The following is a 14,073-nucleotide window of genomic DNA, read 5'->3' on the forward strand; positions in this document are numbered from 1 at the left end:
ACTAAACTGAAATAAAATTTAAAAACTCTCCTTGCTCTTAGGATTATCTATCTCCTTTGCACCATATGGAATATTTTGATTAGCTGTTAGCTTTTTGTGTTAGGGCATGTTTTAAGGGGATAAAGGCTGTCTCCTTTGTTCAGAAATAGTTCATTTAAGATTATATTTCATTTTTATTAAAGCTTCTCTCTTTTTCTAAGCAGAATATATCTATATGTTACATTGAGAGATAGGTTTCCATTGTTTCCTGGATTCTGCAAACTATCCTATATAATAAAGAGATAATATGCTAATTAGACCAGGTGGCAGAACAACCTTCCAGAAAGACCTTCTTGAACGGGCAGTGGGCCGGGGGCGGGGCCTCGGGGCCACGAGGCAGCGCTTGCAGGAATTTCATGCATCGGGCCTCTAGTGTAAAATATTTCCCTGATATTAAGAGAGAAATTTAAAGACCATGTCCTAAAAAATTAGTGAGAAAATACAAATGGGAGAAAGTATGAATTTAGGGATATATGATTTCTATATCAGCCCTAGTACTTTAGAGATGAAACATTTTATACTTTTCATACTATAGCAGGGGATAAGACTTTCAAAGAATGGTAAGTGGAAATAGCTCATTTACAGCCAGGATGGTGTTGGGTCTTCTCCCTCCCCCCTACAGAGGAATACAGTATTACTAATACCAATTTTCATCTAGTGCAATATACAAGTTATTATTAAATGTTAATTTAGTTTATGTTTCATTGAAAGGTTCTGTTTTATTTTTATCCTCCCTTTGCCATGAATTAGGCATAGCTGGATATATACCAAACCTCAGACTTGCCATTCATTTTAAATATATTTTTATTTATTAATGAGAGGAAGGGATGGGGAGAGAGAGATAGAAACATCAGTGGCGAGAGAGATCATTGATCAGCTGCCTCCTAAACGTCCCACACTGAGGATCGAGCCCGCAAGCTAAGCATGTGCTCTGACCAGGAATTGAACCATAACCTCATAATCGAACCTGGTTCATAGGTCAGTGCTCAACCACTGAGCCACGCCAGCTGGGCCATACTTTGAGTTTTTTAAATGAATTCTCTTTATGACCTCCCTCTTAGGGTATTTTTAAAAAATGAATTATCCTTCTGATAGACTTGATTTTAAAATTTTTTCTCTCTCTCCTCCAATGTCACTAACAACAGATGAATGGTTAAGTAAATGTTAATTTTGAATTCAGGACACAGTTCCACAGTCTGTCTCTTTTGACAACACTCCTGCATGGCCTTGTCCTCTGCCCTGATCCCTTTCCTCCCTCCCTCCCTCCCCTCAGCTCTCCTTCACTGCTCTTCATCTGAACACAAACCTCCCTCCATTGTGCTCAGGGGAGGGGCAGTCCAGCCCCCTCCATCTGCCCACAGGTGTCCCAGATGACTTGTTTACTAATCTGTGGCTTTCCGTTTTGAATCTCAGCTCTCTGAGGATAGCAACCCTGGAAGGGTGAAGTCTGTGAAATTGGCCAGAAATGATTTTCTTGAAACAGATCTGTTTTCTGCCCAGTCTCAGAGTGTCTTTAATAGTCCGTTTTGTTATTGTCCTTATTGTTACTACGGTACTAACAACAGAGCTAACGTGTATGGAATGCCTCCTCCTTGTGGGATGGCAGGCCAGGCACTTGGAGTGCCCTGTTCATGTCATTTTCTCTGTTGTCCCGTTTCCTGAGGTATTAATATGGTCCCCATTTAACGGATGAGAACGCAAAGGTTTTAGAGCGATGGGTTAATGGTGAAACCAGGTTCTGACTCCAAATGAGCTGCTTTCACAGATCCGGTGGGATATAGCCACTTCTGAAAACGTAGGCTGCTGCGCTCCCAACAGCATGTGAAGGGTGATTTTGAACTGAATCAAAAAAGTTTAATTGATTGATTGGTTGATTGATTGAAAATAACCAGTCACCAGAGAGATAAGATGAATGAGCCACTAACTGTTCCTGCTGCCAAACCCCTTACCATTCATTCCGTTGGAGGAGACAAGTAAGCAAGTTCCATCATTAGAGATGGATTGAGAATGCCAGACAGATTCCCTCCCACAGGAAAGAGCAGCCATGTGTGTGGGGGTGGGGAGAATGGCGGGCAGACAGTCATATACACAGGAATGAATTAGTGCACCACTTCCACCTACCACCCTCTTCACCCAATGGTTCCAAAGACGTCAGGTTTTCATTGCCGAATTTGATATCTCTGATTTTTGACCTCAGGAAAGAAAAGAAAAAAAACAACAAAACCCACTTGATGACAGCTAAGCAGATTTTTCTGCAAAGATTGTGGTTGCATGAATAGATTTTAGCTACTATTCCATTATAGTCTTTGTTTTCGCTGGAAATGATTTTTGAGTGAAAGCAAGAGGTGAAGTTACATCCTAGAAGGCAGAATTTTCCCAAAGCACTTGGCACTCCGTTAAAATTAGTAATCATGAAAGCCTGGCGGTGCGTTCCTCCTGGCAAATCCTGCCGTTCTCAATACAATTGCCCTCGCTATTAATTGTATTCTTGGTGATGTGCTGCATCAAAGTGGAGAAGAGCCCGGGCCCGATGCACATTAAGTCCCGTGCCACCTACAAGGAGCCTTTATGTGCCCGTGGATAAATCCTGACAAGGTAGTAGTTTGAATCTCCCTGAGTGGTATCCCAAAGATTGCTGATGATCAGCAAAGATCTTGACTTGGGGAGCCTTTGACTAATGGATATGGTAATGCAGCAAATTCTGAACATTGTCATAAAAAATGCCATAGCTTCACATGAAAAGTGATTTCATTGTATTTTTCCCTTGGCTTTATAACTTGTCAAGTTCCCAGCTATTTATATAGTTTAAATACACATATCAGATATGTGGTCCGTGTGTTTTGCTTGAGGTATTTGTCATGGAGCCTGAAAACTCTTTTTATCACATAATTTTGATATTCCTTTTTTTTTTCAGTGCTTTATTTTTGCACTTAGGGTTATTTCATCCCAAGTAAGCATATCCACTAATTAAATTTTTTTAAATCCTCACTGTAAGATATGTTTTCATTGATTTGAGAGAAAGAGGAAAGGAGAAAGAGAGAGAAAGAGAGAGAGAGAGAGAGAGAGAGAGAGAGAGAGAGAGAGAGAGAGGGAGAGAGAGAGAGAATCATTGATGTGAGAAAGAAACATCGATTGGTTGCCTCCTGTACACAGGCTCTCACCAGGGATAGAGCCCTCAACTTTTTGGTGTACAGGACCATGATCCAACCAATGTAGGCAGGATATTTTTTAGAGGATGAGAACTGAATTTCTCCCCTGAGTACATAGATGCACAGTTTTTGTACTCTGCTATCAGAAAACAGTTATCTCTGGGAACTCCTTTCTGCATTTCAGAAGCATCTTTTCAGTTGCTGTGGCTGTTTATTTACCTAAAGCAGAGGATAAATGTGTGAACCTTTACTTCATAAGAGTAATTTTTCAAAAATTATTGTCACTGGAAAGATGACGGTGGCGAAAAGGTTTCATGGCAGAACAGGTCTCCCATGAGCACCGTGAGCAAGCAGTTCCCCGTGACCTCAGCAAGCCCGTCCTGAAAATAAAAGAAAAGCTAGCCCCACGTGTCCAAAACCGTGTTCACAAGCACGTTTCATAATTCTCCCCCAAATTCTAAATTCTTAGCAGTCCGTTGTTGCAGCATTTGACCAGGTCGCTAAACTTGAGATCTAATTTAGAAAAGTAAAATGAGCCCTAAAGAATGTGGCTTCAGTAAACGAGAGCCCCCCACAGCCACATCTGCTGTATGCAAGGAATCGACTCCTTTTCCCCCCTCAGGAGGGTACTTATTATTTTTATTAATATGAAAAACAGATCCTCCCGTGTTTGGGAACTTGACCCTCATAGTAACCTGATTCCATTAGCCGTAGTCACTGAGCGGTTTTAATCCTCTGAAATAAATTGCTAGTATATTTTCATCCTTAAGAAAGGAACACCATGCAGAAATAATGTTTGTATAGATGGCAGCTAGGGACTATCATGTAACGTGCACATATATATTTCCCAACAGCCTCGGGCCTTTTTTCAGAACTCTGCAGCTCCACTTTTCTGCTGAAATACGTTCAGGTAGAACATGTAGGTTTCTTTTCCTTCTACAGTGCAGTGCAGGCAGATACTTCACAACCCCCCGGCATGGGATGGAGGGGCTGTTTCGGGACACCAACATGGTGCCTCAGCCTGTGAGCGCCTTCGGCCTGTGGTTGGGATCCCCAGGCATGTCACGGGCTGCTCTGTTGGGTTGAGTTTGGCATCCTTTGCACTCAACCGAGCAGAATGTCCACATGACAAGCAGACTGAGAGATTCCCTCCCCCCATCCCTTTTAATTATGGTGACTTCAAGCCTTGCTACAAGGATAAAAATATTCCCTCCATATTTTATGTGTTCACCAGCCAGATAGTGCTCAGTAGCAGTCCAAATGGTAGCAGTGTAGTAGCAATCCATTTTCCTTTTGTTCCCATTCTCTTGGCGAAAATAAGACCTCACACTAACGCCTGTGGGCAAAGTTGCTTTAAGCGATCATAATAACCGTGTGGGGTTTTTTTATGTTGTGTGTGTGTGTGTGTGTGTGTGTGTGTGTGTGTGTGTGTTTTAAGATATACTTGGTGGTGTTAAGCACAGAAACATATCCAGAAGATGTTTTCTTTGAGTTGTAAGCTAGCATAAGAATATTGTATAGTCTGTAATGTTGCAGAGGTGTCCCGTCCCAAAATGTTTCAACTCTTTCAGCATATTGGAACTATGGGTAATAGACAAAGTGTTCTTTCTTAATGTGAGAAAAGTCTCTTTCTATCGCTCTACTATTTTTTTTTTCTTTCTTACTTGCAAAATTTTCAAAGTTCCTTTCAAACATGCAAAAACCTCGGGGGATTACCTCACCGATGCTGGGAGGAGTCTGAGCCCATTTCTCAAGGAGGCAGGCCTTTCTGTCTAGCTGCGTGCCGCGTTCAGACAGGAGTGAATTGGCAAATCTATTTTTCTTATCCCCTCAGGCACCACCAAGTCTGAAGATCGTGCTGCTCTGCTGAAGAAATTCAACGAGCCCGGGTCCCAGTATTTCATTTTCTTGCTGAGCACGAGAGCGGGAGGCCTGGGCTTAAACCTCCAGGCCGCCGACACCGTGGTCATCTTCGACAGCGACTGGAACCCTCATCAGGTCTGCATGTCCCTGACTTAGCTGCCCAGCCTCCCCCCGAGAAGAGCTAAACCACCTGCTGTTCCATCGCTCACGTTGATGGGGCAGAGCACAGTTCTGCATGGTGGGCCGTGTTTGCGGAGGGAGAACAGCCCAGCACGTTATGACGGCTGTTTTCTCCTCTCCCTTGGAGCGTATTAAGATGTCTTATTCGTACCTTTGATAGAGCTCAACTTTGGGGTGGAAACACTTAGTTTCTGCTTCACATCAACCTCACTTCCTGCGAACGACACTTGGTGGAGGGTAACTCAACAGTGTTCCAAAGTAAAAACAGCCCCCGGAGCAGCTCGCGTGCAGGACTGGCCATCCTCTGTGCCAGCCTCTTCATACGCACGCTCCGTCCGGTTCGCACACAGCCACGTGAGATGATGACTTCCCTCTGTGCTTCCTCACAGTGGAGAAGAAGGGATTTCAGGAAGTATAGGTCAAACGATGCATATATGGTAATTAAGTTCATAGTCTGTGTTTTGCTTAAAATCATCAGAAAATACTCTGTGGAGCATCAACTCTGCAATTCTTTTAGCTGGTAGGTTTGGCTTACTTAGCGTTACCCTTTGGTGATTAATAAATAACCCAACGGGTCCCTTGTGGCCCTGGGCTAGTCAGTTATGCTGGGGGTTGTGCACCTGCCTGTAAGTTAACTGGGTAGATGCTGTTGGTCAGGCTGGATTCCCATTGGAACAAACGTTAACTCGGAATGGTGAAAAGGGACACTGTAGCTCTCATGTGTGAACACGAATTCTACATCTGCTTCACCGGGGTTCCTCTCTGCACCTCAGCTTTCTCAGTGGTAAATGTGCAGGTTCATACTGTTTTACTGGGTCTCTGTGACCATTGGGTGGGAAAGGCTTGTGGTGGATGTTTTGGGCAGGAAGGTGGGGTTCAAGGGTGCGTTAGAATGAAGAGGGAGATTTTACAGAAGCATCCGTGCCTGCTTCCCGTTCCCTGCTTCCCCAATTTCTTGAAGGTGCCTCCCACCCATACAGACTCGATAGGCTTTTCTGTACATTCAGACGCCCCCAGTGGAGTCTGGCATAGGATTTCTCACACCGCTGATGAGCACTGACTTATAGAATAAGCCAGTGGTTCCGAACCTCAGGGTGGCCACCAACCCTGACCGTTGCATATGCCTGCCTGTCACTCTCTTTAGGTGACTGCAGTGGAATTGCTGCTAAATCTTTCTGACCTTGATGAAGAGGGTTCCAAATCTTCAGGAAGTATTATAATGTAGTTTTATATCCCACACTGCATTCCAGAGCATCTGTAGAATTCGTATTGGTGTGAGAGCTCTGCGGTTCTCCTGTGTATTCAGCATCTGTTCCACAAACACTTCCCGAGTGGCCGCTGTGGCCCAGGCGCGGAGCTAGCTGGTGTCTAGGGGAAGGATTCGTGATTCCTCTCTTCCCGGGGGTTCAGTGTGGTTGGATGCTTAGATTCCCCTCCTTGCTGCTTCCTGAGTCTTCATTGAGAAAAAGTAACTTGCCTGTAGGTAAGTGGAGAGTTCACTAGATTTTATCTTCTGAGGTAAACATTTCTATGGCATCTTAGTTGCCCACTTTGTGTTGGCACAGTGCTAATTCTAAGACCCAAAGGAAATCACTTTCTGGAAATGCTAACTTACCATGAGAAAGGATGCTGGGACATATCTCTCTCTCTCTCTCTCTCTCTCTCTCTCTCTCTCTCTCTCTCTCTCTCTCTCTCACACACACACACACACACACACAATTTTATGACCAGTACCTAAAGTGGAACTCCAGAATCAAAGTAGATTACATGAACACCAAACAGTTGACTTTTAACTGTGTATGAATTAAAACTTAGGCAACAAAATACAGGGCCCCAAGTTTGGGGAGGTCTGATTTACCACGAGTTTAGCACATTGGGCCACATATTTCTGGAAATATTTCTGTTTGCCATAGGTGGATTCATTTCTACCTGGTTTGGTCAGGTTAGCTGACCAGATTTTTCTTATCTATCACTTAGGATCACTAGTTTACTAGTTTTGACAAACTGTTGTGTTTTTTTATTTTATTTTTTGAAATCAGTGATGTTAGAGTGATATAGATGAGTGCTCATTTCTTTTATTTAAAGAATAAGAACTAATTAAGCAACAACTCTTAATTAGGCATTTACTTAGCATAACTTATTTCATGCAGTCCTCAGAATATCTTAGATGTAAGGAAACCCATCAACATTAACTTGCCCAGAACCACAGCCAGGTTCACACCCATGTCTGCCTGGGTCTGGGTTTGCATCCTGGCTTTTGGCTCTTTCTACCCTGAACCCCTGCATACATCTTGCAGAGCTCCCACAATGAAAGTTGTGGAACTTTTCTCTCTCTCTCTCTCTCTCTCTCTTTTTTTTTTTTTTTTTTTTTTTTTTACCTTGTTGGCTTCTTCATACATGGGGAAAAAAATTGCTGGAATTATTCTTTATGGTGGTGAATCACAATGAAGGCATATTGATGAAATAGGGAATTTATTTTATCTGGGTGGACAGAGTATAGATAGAAGCCTTAAAGATGCTAATTGAAAGCCCTATTAGCAAAGCTAGAACAGGGATGTGGAATTAGCCATAAAAGTCCCCAGGGTTACCAAGACTTTTTATCTCCAAACTGTGGATTGGAAACCTGGGTTTGTACTTTCATTTTTAATCCATGGAACTGAAGCCATGTTCCTACAAAATGGCCAACCACAGAGTCACCTCGGAGGCCTTCTTCTCGGGCTGTTTTTGGCTCCAGATATAATCACACCCAAATCATTGTGAGGAAATTTCAGACCACCAAGACCTCAGAAATATTAATCATCCATTCAGTAATTACAACACTTACTTCCTTGTCACAATTCCCTCCCCACCCCCGGCATTCTGGCTCAGGGACTCACAGGCTAACGTTGCATAAACTTCTTCAGCCGAGAAATCTAATTTTTGCCACTTTCCAAACTGACAGAGGGCCTTAGACAACAAAGAAGCACCACTCTACCAGAAACGGTGAGGCACTCAGCACTGCCACCATCACAGAAGAAAAACGAAACATTGCAATAAGTGCCCGACAGTGTAAGACCTTTTTACGCTGTCTGTGGATGTCCCACACCCTCTGCCTCCTCACCTGCCACTCTGTTGCCACCTGCATCCACTGTTCTGTGGTTTACCCACTTCTTCTAGGATAGGGGTAAAAACTGTGACCCACGGGCCGAGTCCGGCCCGCCACCTGTACTTGCAGGACCTGCAAACAAAGAACGATTTTCACACTTGAAAATATAAAGTAAAATTGGAGAGAAAAAAAACCCAACCAGCCTTTTGGTGAGAACAGTTGCCCAGTGTTTGCTCTGGGCCCAGACAGCCGGGGCTCCTGGGCTCCTGGTAGAAGTGGTGTCTGACCCTGTTCTGGGAGACAGTCAAGAGGTTGATGTGACATGCCAAAATCAGCTTGGCTCAGTGGATAGAGCATCTGCCTGCGACTGAAGGGTCCCAGGTTCGATTCCGGTCAAGGACACATACCTTGGTTGCAGGCACATCCCCAGTGGGGGGGGGCGGGGGGGGTGTGCAGGAGGCAGCTGGTCGATGTTTCTCTCTCATTGATGTTTCTAGCTCTCTATCCCTCTCCCTTCCTCTCTGTAAAAAAAATCAATAGAATATATATATATATATATATATATATATATATATATTTTTTTTTTTTAAAGAGGTTGATGACATAAAACCTGCTATATTGGCTCCTGCTTAGCGACGTGTTAGAGAGACGATTGAACTAAAGGCTTGAAAATGAAGTTTAGGGATTTCCCCCTCCCCCCTCTAGATTTTAATTATCCACCTCACTTTCTCCTCTTTGGAAAATAATGGAATTTGGATGAGTCCCAGCTGCGTTCATGGTTCAGCTGTCCAATATTTATATTAAATTGCTCAAATATTCTGAGGAAAAACTTTTGCCTGATTAGTCATTTGATTGTACAGGTCCCAGCAGCAAAGCCAGAGCTCCTGGGCAGACCCCGGCCTGCTGCCTCCCTGGGCCACCCGCCCTGGTGACAGGAAACCCGTCCGGGTGAGAGGATGGGCTTACAGCTGTGGAGCACCAGCTGTGCCCAGTCAGTGCCAGGGACACAGCATACAGGGATCAGACCTTCGCCTTAAAAATGTATACAGGTCTAATGGGGGGCACCATGAAACAACTAATTAGCATTTCCCCAGAGGACACCCCCTGGACCAGAAGGAATGAAACTGATAAACCAAGTTTTTATTGTTGCCTTAAAACGAGGTAACTGCTCCATAGTGTTATGAAGGATTTTATTTAAAGATTTCATTAAAATCTTTTTCTTTTCTTTTAAAAATATTTTTATTGATTTTAGAGAGGGAGGGAGAGAGAGAAAGAAACATCAATGATGAGAATCATTGATCGGCTGCCACACTGGGAATCAAACCTCCACCTGGCATGTGCCCTGACTGGGAATCGAACGGTGACCTCCTGGTTCATAGGTTGATATTGAACCACTGAGCCATGCCGGCTGGGCAAAACCCTTTTCTTATTAGAAGACTAATAAATGTTTAAAGCAGGGGGGGAAAAACAAACAAAAAAAAGCAACAGGAAAATAAAATGAAGAACATTTAGTAACACCTATAATTTTATTACCTGGAGATATAAACAATAATTGGTTTGGTGGTGTTTGCCCTTCTGCCTTTTCTTGGTATAAATACCCACATACACACACTCATATCTCACTTGTTTTCATATATACGTTTTCACTTATAGCTTTATGTCATTAAATCTTCTACAATATAGTTTTTATGATACTATTTTGGTATATGCATATAGTTGAAGGCTAATTTTATTTAATATTTTATTATTTAATGTTTCCTTAATTCTGCTTTTAAAAAAGAAAAAAAACACTATTAGTAATATATAATGCTGAGAGGTCCATCCTTATTTGTATATCTTTGTTCCCCATCCATGATTATTTTTTTAGGACAGATTTTCAGAAGTGAAATTTCTGGGTCAGGGGCCATACCCAGTTTTAGCACTTTTGATACATAGTGCCAAATATCTATCCCCAAAAAGTTTTTTTTAAAAAAAAATAGTACCAGTATACTAGTCTACTAGGAATCCTTTTCACTCCCCAAGCTAAATTTTGAATCTTTAACAGAATTAGATCCCAGGAATTTGCTACATGAGCAATCACTGTATATCTAATATATGTATGTATGTATGTATGTATGTGTATGTATGTATAACTCAGTGATTTTAAAATATATATATATTTTTTTTATTGGTATCAGAGAGGAAGGGAGAAGGAGAGATAGAAACATAAATGATGAGAAACCATCATTGATCGGCTGCCTCCTGCACGCCCCCTACTGGGGATCGAGCCAGGCATGTGCCCTGACAGGGATTCCATCCAGTTCATAGGCCGAAACTCAGTCACTGAGCCACGCCAGCTGGGCTCAGTGACGTTTTAACACTTTATGGGTGATTCTTGCAACTTAAAGTTAGTTGTAGGTAACATCAGATTTACTGGTTTTTGGGTTATTTTTTAGTTAGGGATTAATATTGATGGTGAACCTGGGGACAGATAAAAACAACCTCAGACCTGGATTTCAAAGCCTGAGGTTGGCTCGGCTAATTTCAACCCAGGTTCCCTCAACTGGGAACGAGGGCCTTGAATTGTTCCAAAGAAGAGAGCTTATATATTTTAAAAAGGAAAGCAACATCTTCCATCAGTGAAGGTGGAGTCAAGTGAGCCTCCCACAATTCCCTCCCGGTAGGTGACTAGTTTGCTGGCTCATCAAGGCACCTGGCCCTCACGGCGCCCTGTTCTCACCCGCAGGACCTGCAAGCCCAGGACCGGGCCCACCGCATCGGCCAGCAGAACGAGGTGCGGGTGCTGCGGCTCTGCACGGTGAACAGCGTGGAGGAAAAGATCCTGGCCGCCGCCAAGTACAAGCTCAACGTGGATCAGAAGGTGATCCAGGCGGGCATGTTCGACCAGAAGTCTTCGAGCCACGAGCGGAGGGCGTTCCTGCAGGCCATCCTGGAGCACGAGGAGGAGAATGAGGTATGAGAGAGGCACCTGCGTGAAACCTATCAGCGGCCTTTGGTCTCCGGCCATTAGGAGCAGCCTCTGTGTTCCTTAAAGAACTTCCTGGGCCCGCGTTAAAGAAAAAGAATAAATTAGCTGCCATCTTCCATCCCCAGCACAGAAAGCCTGTGTGAGTTTTCCAAGAGTGTCTTCAAAGCAGTTGCCACAGGCACCTCAAGGCTTGGGCCGCCCCCCGAGATGCTTCCCTGGTTCCTCCGGGAGGCGCAGCCAGCATGCCTATGGTGCTGCCAGAGCTGCTGTCTGCAGGGGGGGTGAGGAGAATGCAGAGGCCCCTGTCAGGGACAGGCCCGCTGATGAGACAGGACGGCGCTGGGAGGGACCCTCCTTGTCTTTCCCTCCTCCATCCCGCAGAGCCCTCTGTCTCTCCACGGAGATCACAGCACTCCCGTCCTTTGTAGGACAAGCCTCCCCAGCCTTGGGAAGAGAGGACCTGCCCCGGTTTAGGGAGAAGGCAGGGTTGCCTGGAGCTTGGCGGGGAGATGTTGATCTCTCCCAGCCCTGAGGGGGGCGCAGGGTGGAGCCCCGAGTGGACATCCAAGCATCTCACTTCTCTGAGCCGCCTGCAGGGGCTCCACACACCTGCCAGGCGATCAGCATGCCGGACACGTTACCGTTTTCTGGGTGGCCTGTGCTGGATGTGAAGGCGTTCGGGGACACGGAGACGGCAGTCAAAGGCTCTGGTCCTGAGTGTCTGGGGCTGCGTGGGCTGCCCTCTCTGCCAGGCTAGGGCACATGGACCCCAGGAAGAGTGACTGCCCGCTTCCCATTGGGTTTGTTCTCCCGGAGAGTCCGGCCACCGCGGGCAGGCTTCCCGCCGGCTGACAAGGGAAGCTTTTCATCGGGGCGTGGGGACGTGCAGGCCCCCCAGGCATGGGCAGCGGAAGGCCAGCGTGGTTCCGGGGAAGGGTGAGCAGAGCAGGACACCCCCTCTCTTGTGGCTTTCTTTCCTCTCCAGAAATTCTCTGCACGGACTCTGTACTGAGTCCCAGCCCACCCCCAGCTCGGCTGTGTCTGTGTCACATGAAGTGGGATATTTGGGCACACTGACTGTAGTCAATCTAAAGACAAACTAGCATAGACCATTTTTCAAAACATCCCTTTTTCACTTGATTGAATTGCGTTCACTTTATGTTATCTCGGGAGCCCACAGTCACCTCATTTAAGCTGTCTGTACACTCACACTCTTTCTAGACCAAAATGCCTCTTTTTAAGAAATTGGATGCTCAGAATTCTGGGTTGTCCTCTTTCTCCCCTCTGTCGTACTGCCCATTCGGTGTTTTTTTTTTTTTGTAAAATATATTTTATTGATTTTTTACAGAGAGGAGGAGAGAGGGATAGAGAGCTAGAAACGTCGATGAGAGAGAAACATCAACCAGCTGCCTCTTGCACACCCCCTACTGGGGATGTGCCCGCAACCAAGGTACATGCCCTTCACCGGAATCGAACCTGGGACCTTTCAGTCCGCAGACGGACGCTCTACCACTGAGCCAAACCGGTTTTGGCCCATTCGGTTTTTTAACAAGCTCACTCAGCATGTGATAACAATAATTTTGCAAGGTCACATTCCATAGGATATGCCCAACTTTTAAAATCCTTGTTTTAAAAGTGTAGCCAGTCATAGGGTAGCATTTCTGAAAGCTCAAGAACTGCTGGTTTCTGAGGAGTTTGCAGAGATCATGTTCCTTCGTTTAACATAATATAACGTGAAAATGTTAGCCCTTAAATTTCCTTTTCTACTTCATTTCAATTGCTTTAATTAAGTATAGTGTTATAGGAGTTTTGTTATTCAGTTGTCCTATTCACACGTCTCACCGTTAGCATAATAATGCGCACTGGTATACACTGACTAAACATACCTTAAAGGCTGGATATTTGCATATTTATGATTTTTATGGTCTTGCTCTGTGCCTAGTCTCAAAAGTTTCCCATACTCGTGTTTTTGTAAGGCTTTGAAAATGACACTTTTTTCTTGTGGCTTTCCTTATGTAAACCTCTGGTGTAAATGCCACACCCATTTTGCAAATGAGGTCACTGAGGCAGGGAGACGTTAAGTAATTTGTTTTAAAAGTAAGGGAATCGAGGTTCCCGCCCAAGAGTACCAGGATTTCTTACAGCCCTCCCTAAATAGACTTTGGAAGAGGGTTTGAACAGCTTGGAAAATACTGATGGCAAGGACCGCACCCCGTGAGCCTTCTCTCTCCTCTCCGGCCTGAGGAACAAAGGAAACTTCTTTGACCTGGAGAGCAGGTTCTCCTCACCCGTTTGTGCCTCCCTCTCAGTCACCGCCCGCCCTCCCTCCGCCTGTGAAATCATTCTCTGTCTCACCCCCAGGAAGAAGACGAAGTCCCGGACGACGAGACCCTGAACCAAATGATCGCTCGGCGAGAAGAAGAATTTGATCTTTTCATGGTAATATTATAGAAAACCCCGGAAACAGCTGCCGCATCCCCCCGCCCCCTTTGCTATGAGGCCAGGTGCCCGGGGCCTGCGTGCCTGGCGGCGTTGCGTTTCTGAAGCCTGTGCCCCTCCTTCAGTTCACAGGCTGCTGGCTGGCTGGGATCAGCCTGCCGGCCGTGTTTTGTTTGGCCTTCGCAGCGTTTTGTAAAATTTTGAACTTGTTGCCAACATAAAAAAAAAAAATCCCAATTTCTGGCTTCTCTTAAAAAAAAAAAAAAAAAAAAAAAAAAAAATGAGCCAGGACCGGTTTGGCTAACTGGATAGAGCGTCGGCCTGCGGACTGAAAGGTCCCGGGTTCGATT

The 14,073-nt window shown here is 44.9% G+C and overlaps 1 protein-coding gene across 4 annotated transcripts in view; it reads left to right on the forward strand.

The window, feature by feature from the left end:
* Nucleotides 1-14,073, forward strand: part of SMARCA2 (SWI/SNF related BAF chromatin remodeling complex subunit ATPase 2) — a 164,445-nt gene that overhangs the window by 88,264 nt on the left and 62,108 nt on the right. For all 4 annotated transcript variants that reach the window (XM_084899466.1, XM_084899469.1, XM_084899468.1 and 1 more), the window contains exons 24-26: nt 5,023-5,186; nt 11,042-11,269; nt 13,646-13,723. In XM_084899466.1, the coding sequence (XP_084755592.1) occupies nt 5,023-5,186; nt 11,042-11,269; nt 13,646-13,723 (470 nt within the window). The remainder of the gene's footprint in view (nt 1-5,022; nt 5,187-11,041; nt 11,270-13,645; nt 13,724-14,073) is intronic.

Source organism: Pipistrellus hanaki, assembly GCF_964339955.1.
Source record: "Pipistrellus hanaki genome assembly, chromosome: 11".
Classification (NCBI taxonomy): Eukaryota; Metazoa; Chordata; class Mammalia; order Chiroptera; family Vespertilionidae; genus Pipistrellus; species Pipistrellus hanaki.